This window comes from Mastomys coucha, unplaced genomic scaffold, assembly GCF_008632895.1.
Source record: "Mastomys coucha isolate ucsf_1 unplaced genomic scaffold, UCSF_Mcou_1 pScaffold23, whole genome shotgun sequence".
Lineage (NCBI taxonomy): Eukaryota > Metazoa > Chordata > Mammalia > Rodentia > Muridae > Mastomys > Mastomys coucha.
In genome coordinates, this window is record NW_022196906.1 from 57889904 (window position 1) to 57897897 (window position 7994).

At 39.5% G+C, this 7994-nt stretch overlaps 1 protein-coding gene across 3 annotated transcripts in view; it reads right to left on the bottom strand.

The window, feature by feature from the left end:
- Positions 1 to 7994, bottom strand: part of Iqch (IQ motif containing H) — a 177594-nt gene that overhangs the window by 20995 nt on the left and 148605 nt on the right. For all 3 annotated transcript variants that reach the window (XM_031344193.1, XM_031344192.1, XM_031344191.1), the window contains one exon: positions 2498 to 2620. In XM_031344193.1, the coding sequence (XP_031200053.1) occupies positions 2498 to 2620 (123 nt within the window). The remainder of the gene's footprint in view (positions 1 to 2497; positions 2621 to 7994) is intronic.

Below are 7994 nucleotides of genomic sequence, written 5' to 3' on the forward strand. Positions count from 1 at the left end.
TTATTTAAAATTTATATTGAGAAAAATGTATTTTCACTATTGCTGTAGACGAGTATCTACATAAGACTATCAAATCGATTGTTGTTTTAGATCAAACAACTTTTATAATACTTACTTTTATTGTTATAATATTTATAAATTTTAAGGACTATGACAAAAAAAGACATTGTAGGTATTTAATGTGCCGTCTCAGGGAAGAGTTGGGGTACAAAAGGGAAACAAGAATGTGATTCAATTCTATTTAATTAAAATATGTTTTTAAATGTTAACAAATTCAGATAAATTGAAATCGTGTAACTTTTCTCATCATAATGCAATAAAAGTTTAAAAAACAAAAAAAAAAGAAAAAAAGAAAAAGAAAAAAAAACTTTTCCCAATACCCTGCCGTGACAACTTGCAATACACTCAGCATTGGCGATCTTTTACAATCTCTACAGAGACTGAATTTAAAAAGAAAAGAAAAGAAAAGAAAAAGAAGTGTATCCAATCACTCAAGAAACAAAGGTGTAAATAATTCCTACTGGGCTTTACTTTTTCTCAAAAGTGTTATAACTCCAACCAAGTGCAAAGCCTTTAATTCAAGAATAAACACATTTCAAGTAGTGGAAAGTGATAAAGTATGCTTTGTTTTGGGCTTTGAGACATCCCTGCCAAATATACTGATTTACAAAACATATTCTGTTTTGATGCTTTAAGAAAAATAAAACAAATAGATTAGCTACCTTGTGGTACATGGGAATGTTTCAGTCTCATCAGTTTGGGACAAAAAACTAATTCTGAAGGGATTGCGTGTAGCAGATGTAACAATTCAGTTCATTCTGGCTTTTTCACTCTTTCTGCATTTCACCAGATTTAATGGAACCTGCAAAGCAGTATCAGCTCCATTATATATGCTTGCACCAGCACCGATCAGGCTAACCAAACATCCTCAAGAACCTGACGGTACCATGCCAGCTTGCTAGGGTTGCCAACTGTCATCCCAGGCATGCTGTTCACAGTTCATATTGTGCTTAAAGTTTGCATGGCTTTAAAGGGCCCAAAAGAGTTGACTCTTGAAAACAGTATTGGTTCTCAAGTAATAAAACTGAAAATTCATATACATTAGGGATGTTAATGTGGCTCAATGGCAGATTGCTTGCCTAAAATTTATATGTATTAAGTTGTATCTTTACAAATCAAAACATTCAATTAAGTTGCAACTCTATAATTATCATGTCATTATTTGTGGGCAGTGAATTAATTTTTATGTCGTTGATGTGATATGTTGGGTTTGCTCAAATAGGTACTGTGTCACATAGTGTCTTAGAACATGCTGGTGTGTCAGAAATTTGAAAATATGTGTCCAAGTGGAAAAATAGGAAAATATTTCTCCAAAGTAACATGAGTTGCTGGATACAAACTGGAGGTCCTGGGTTAGGAACAGCCCCTTGTATTTCATATGCCCCATGAAGCTAGGTTAGGATGGAGCAACTGCACAGGAGCAAAAGTGGAGATACTGCCCCCTCTTTAAAAAATAATCAGAACTCCTTCTTAAAAGAAATCATCATATATAAACAGCAGAATGATAAGGACTTCATTTTGTTGTTCCCTAGTTTGTATTTCAAACAAAGCACTTATGTGACTGTATTGGAAACAGGGCCTTTAAGGAGGTGATTAGTTAAATAAAGTTATAAGAGTGGAACCCTGATCCTTTAGAACTGGTGTCCTTATAGAAAAGGCTTCACCTCCCATGGTGAGAGAGGGGGAAAGAAGAGGGAGAGGGAGAGGGAGAGGGAGAGGGAGAGGGAGAGGGAGAGGGAGAGGGAGAGGGAGAGGGAGAGAGAGATCTGGGCAATGAATTTGTTTTTATATTATTGATGTGATATGTTGGGTTTGCTCAAGTAGGTACTGGGTCATGTAGTGTCTGAGAACACCCTAGAGTGTCAGAGATTGTGTGTGTCAGAGTATGTGTTTTGAGTCTGTCTCTCTGTCTCTCTCCCTGTATATGTGTCTGTGTCTGTCTGTGTGTGTGTGTGTGTGTGTGTGTGTTATGGACATAAGATAAAGACAGCAGTCTATAGACAAACAAATTGGTCCCTTTACCAGAAGCCAAATCTACCAGTGGCCTGATCTTGGACTTCCACCCTCCAATTGTGAGAAAACAGTACTTTGTGTTCTATTTGTGAAAACCAAGAGGCTATTTCTTAGCAAGCATCAGTGGGTAGGCTCTGGAGGCTCAGGGCAAGCCTACTGCAGGGTCAAGGGATGCTTCCAGGGTACTTCTAAGTCTGGTAACCAGGGATAGTGCTATATTATGTGGTTGTGTCCTCTTCTTGAGGAAGACAACTTTCCAGGACTAAGTCCTGCCCCTGTTGTACAATATCTGACCTTCCTCTGAACACACCCACCCAATCTTAAAGTACATCTCTTTGAAGGAGTAGCAGTTTATTAACCACTGAGTCCTGCTCATACCTGATGAGTCCAGCCCTGATGAACTATAACTATAACCCCCTCATACCTCAAGGTCATAGCCAATGCCATGGGCCTTACACATCTGGAGAAAAACGTAATAGAAGATTAGCGAGAGATTGTTGTGCTTCAGCTGGGTGGACATCACTGCATAGCGGCTGGTTTCTGGTGCCTAGACAAGCCACACTGAAAGTTAGACTCTAAAAATTTTTAAGTCAAATTTTAACTTTACGGTTGTAGATTCACAGAAAAATTATTAGATAACACAGAAGTGTTTATCCTACCACAGTTGCACTGCTATTAATATATTGCATTGCTTTGGATCCAAACTGCTACATTCCTATTACCTACCTTAATTTGATACTGTTTTTGAATTTCATTAGTTTTTCCCCATTTTCCTCTTTCCTGTTTCAGGATCCCATCTCATATTCAGTGTCATATTGTATTCAGTCCGTATGTTCCTGTTATATTCACTTTTTCATGTTCCTCGAGACTTTCACAGTTTTCCAGATTCCCATGTTTTTGATGAACTTGATCATTTTAAGGAGTACTGGTTAGTAATTTCTTAAAATTCCTATTGTTTTTCCCTGATGTTTTTCTCATGACTGGGCTGGAGTAGTATGTTTTTGGAAGAGAAAGGCCACATATATAAAGCACAGTCTTCGTCATCCCCGATCAAGGGTCTGTGCTAGTGCATTGGATGCTATTTCCTAACGTTCACATGTTAAAGGAGGAGGAAACCATTAGAAGGTAGGATTCTGTGGAAGATCCTTAGGTCATTGAAGACATGCCCTCAAAAGTTATTGTAAGGATGTTTGTCTATTTTAGTACTATTTCACCCTCTGGGTCATAATGTAAGTAGTTTTATTCCACTATGAAATTTCTGTCATTGCAGTCTGTCACCCCACCCAGATGTCCAAGGTAATGGGCCAGTCTACCAAGGGGTGGAATCTCCAAACTGTAAGCTAAATAATGCCCTGTCTTATAGTTAGTATCTTAAAGCTGACTGACACATTATCCACAAACTCCTGACAGTGCCAGCAAGCAGCACTCCCTCTCATAATGTACTTTACAGAAGTAAGTCACTTTAGTGTTTCTAAAACCCCCTTTCCTCCAAGGAGCCAGTTTTGGAAACTAACTACATTTTCTGTTGGGAGACTGCTATTTTAAATTTTTTTTTATAAGCAGATGTTAATTATACATATAAATGGGGTTCATTGTGGTATTTTCATACATGTACATGATAGATTTTAACTGTGTCACCTACTCTTGTCCCCTTTCCTCCCTGTGACCTCCTTCCTCTTCCCAAGTAGCCCTGTACTTTTCATGCCCCTCACTTCATTTTGTACACCTGTCAGTTGGAGCTGTCCCAGCGACTGGCTATGGTAGGCCCAGGGAGTTTTACTTGTATATTTCCTAAAACATTTAAAATTTAATCTGCACAAACTAAAGGATTAGATGCTAGCAGCTTTGCACCACACCGGTTATAACATGTTGTATTTGTCTTTGACCATCAGCTGTTTCTGTGAGATAACTGGGAATCTGGAGGCCTGCATACAGAACCATGACCAGCTTTAGACTGGTAAAAGAGGAATGTTCCAGCCCAGGTCTTTAACTTAGGGGTGCCACAGGGGCTTGAACTTCTGCAATGACCTAAAACAGGAGAAGTCAAAAGAAATGCTGGCACATAGCTAGCTTTGGGCTTCCTGGAGATCTGTAGGCAGACCTCAGGCTCTGAGGGACTGAGCTGATCAAGTGCCCATCAGAGACTAGACATCATTATTCTTCTGTAAGTTGCCCACAGTCTTTCTTCCTGCTCTCTCTTCCTCTCTCTTTGGCACATACGTCTTGACTCTACAGTCATCTTTTGTAACATGTCTCCCTTCCATGTGGCTTTCTATCAACATTTATATCAAACCCTTCCTGTCAAACATTCCTGGCAGTACCATTGATAAAGATGCTTCCCCTAACAAATGTTAGGTCCTCACAGGCTAATGCCATTTGAGTCATTAGGACTGTCCCATCTGTACGGACTAAGACATTTTTATTTTTAAGAGACACATAAAAACATAAAACATAAATGTTTTGCTTATCAGTGGGGTACTATGAAATGTTTGATACATGTATGCATTTCACAGTATTTAAATCAGATTAAGCATTTTTATCTCCTCAAACATCACTTCTTTTGGTAAAAATGTTCAAAAGTTCTTTCTTCTGTTGTTTTTTTTTTTTCATTTTTAATGTGCAGTACATAACTGCTGTCATGTTACACAATATTATGGTGAAAAGAGCCAGTTAAGAGTAGCTCTGGCTCAGCTGGCTCGACTTCACCATGCCAGGCGGTGTAGTACACCTGCCTTGGTAGTGAAGGCCCAGGAGCCTGAGCCTTTGCACATGGATGTGAAGTACAAACACATTGGAGTTTACTGTGGTGACTAAGCATGCAACTATGTGATAATTATCATGAATACACAAAGTAACTTTTGTTTTCTAAACTTTTGCTACCTTAGTATGTAAACAAGTACAACCAATATTATGCCACAGTCAGTGAGAGAGGCAGGGAAGTACCTGGAAGGCAGATCACCCTCCATACTGTACTTCTCAATCATAAAGCACAATAAAACAGCTCATAACTCAACAGAATGTGACCACTGGGCATCAGTCAGACAGGGCACATCTTGGTGAAAACAAACTATTGTTGCCCCCTTTCCCAATCCTGAATGTAAAATGCGTGAAGAATCAGAAAAAAAACTCAGGATATTTGATGGATCTCTTAGTTGCTGCTTCTTTTCCATTATTGAAACACCCTAGCCCATGACTTTGGTACCCAGGAGTTCTGGAGATGAGGAACAAGCAGAATTTCACCATAGACAGGACATATGGAGTCAGGAACACTGTGGTTTAAAACCTGTGAGGCCATTGACCATCTGTGTGATCCTGAATTTAACATTTAACTTCTCAACTTGACAGTCTACCACCTAGCACTGTCTGAAATCTGATAAAGCACGTACTATTTTTTTGTAACTATTCCTTTGAAAGGATTTTAGACTATAAATAAATTTAATTACCTACATTGTCCCTTCTTCTACTGGTACCACTTGTCTCCTGGGATTCTGACCATCACCACAAGATTTATTGTGTTTCCTCAAACCAGTCTCCTACTCAGAAGTCCTCAGGGTTGTTTCCTTGCCTTCAAGCTGAGATCCAGAGCCCAGCTTAGTGGGCAGACTCTCCCAGAGTCTCAGTGCATGCTCTAACCTCTGCCTTCTGATTCTTCCAATGAAACCACAAGTCTTTTCAGACATTCTCCCCTTTACTACTGAAGGCCTTCCCTTCTTGTCTACTCACAGACTACCCTAGAAAGGCCAAGTTCCATGTGCCTTAAGGAGCCTCCTGACCCTACCAGGCTGTCGTCGTCTCTCTGGAGCAGTCACTGTCATGGCTCCTGTTGATGGCCTTGTGGATTTTATTTGTGAAAATGTATATTGTATTCATGCTTTAGTATATAAACTGTTCATTTTTAGAAAAAGATGGCTCATGGTTTTAGGTGATTTGATCTTTTCTGTGCTCTCTGTTACTTACTCAGCCACCTGTGCTGCCAGGGAACCCCGTGCCACGTCTACTCAGGCTTTCGTTTAAACTCTACAACTCACTCACCATCACCCAGCCCACCCATGTCACTGAGCATGGCAGATCTCAGACACATGGAAAGGCAGTGGGTGACACATACCAGAAAGCAATTTAGCCCCAGGGACATGGCTCTCCCTTTGGAAAGAGTGTTCTGAAGCTTTAACTGGGCTTCTCAGGAAGGAGCTGAAGCTCTCGGGAACCCAAGCCCTGACTCTGAGCCAGTGCAAGGCTGGCTAAGTGTAGGTTGCAAGTTTGACAGCCTGTACATTAAACCTTGGCTTCCCCAATTGCTTGCTCAGTAATCTTTAACATGTGTTTACCTTCTCTTAACCCAAATTTTCATATCGAAAAATAAACATAATCGTTCCTGCCTAATATATCAGGTTATAAACAAATTCATGTGATGGTCTTAGCAGAGTACCTGCGGGTTGGCTTAGTGCACAGGGTTGCTGCCCTCACCCTAAGCTCTGTGGCATAAGCCTGGAGCTCTCTGCCACTTGTCCCAGTTTTCTCCATGCTTCGTGTTTTGGATGAGAGACCTGAATTTACTTCTAGTCAATTCTTGCCGAGTGTTAACTGATACAGCTTAGTGATAACTGAAAAAGTCTTAGGTATGGCCTGTCATAACAGTATTATTCCTTCTAGAAATTTCTGTAACAACAATAAAAACCAACTAAGGGTCTTTTCAAGAAAGGATGCAGTATGGAGAGATTGGCCTTTCCTGTTTACTCCCAGGTTGTGTTCTTCCTCCTGTCTTCTGCAGTGTGTGAGGCTGCCAGCAAGCCTTCCTACAGACAACCCCATTCTCTAGGACCCATGAAATCCATCTCCTCAGGAGACCTTGAGGATTACTTAGCACTCGCTTATTTACAGCTAAGGAAACTGAGGCCAGAGCGAAGCTCAGAATTCATGATCCATGACTCCCAGACCAATACTCTTCACTTCAAATTCCCACTGGCTACATCTGGAATGTGTACGGATCTCAGAGAGTTAGCCTTCCCATGAAAATGAGAAGAAACAGCACACAGAACATTATCAGTGCTAGTCTAGTCTTATTAAACTACCTTTCTAAATCATGATCTAACAAGAATGCTTCAAGCTAAATAAAAGAAGCCTGGAATACTCTTTTTCACTGGAGAATATAATTTTGCTTCAGTCACAATTTAAATTGATTTAGTTCTGAGCACAGCGTCTGAAGTGTGGAGCGCATTCTATTTTCACCATGATACTTGTTTTGACAGTGATGCATTTCAGTTGACATAGCTGAAATCCTTATGTAATAAATCTCTGCCTGAAAATTAATCATGTTTATAATATTCTGAGAATTAATAACACCCATTGCTCAAATCATTAACTTAAAAAAGGAGCTTCCAAAATCTGTTCTCGGCAGTAAGGGACCACAAATAAATGAATGTTTGATAAAATAATCCAAGTAGCAGTTTAACAAGCGTAAACCGGAATGTGGCTGCAATAACACAGAACTATTGTTTAAGGGTTGGCAGAGGCTGATGAGGTTCTTATTCCAGTTATGAAGCAGGCATCCACATGCATAATGAACTGCTCTCTGAATTATTAATGTGTTGCTTATTTAGCCTCATCTGTCTAGAAGATAATGTATCCTAACTCTAATGAGTGATTGGTTTTGTACATAATTACAGTAGCAGCAGTAGTGGGGAAATGTGTGCCTTCAACGAAGGAGTTCTAAAAATAAAGTCATCACATAAACTCTGATGTGGTTGCATTCTATCAAAATCAAACCCGAAGCATTTGAGAATTCATAATAAATTACAGGAGACAGAGTCATTATTAACATCATAATTTAACACAAAAGGTTTTACTTAATCATTCATTACAGATCATATCTGTTCAAACACATATAAATGACTTGGGTTGTTTTAAGATGTTAGCAAAGATGA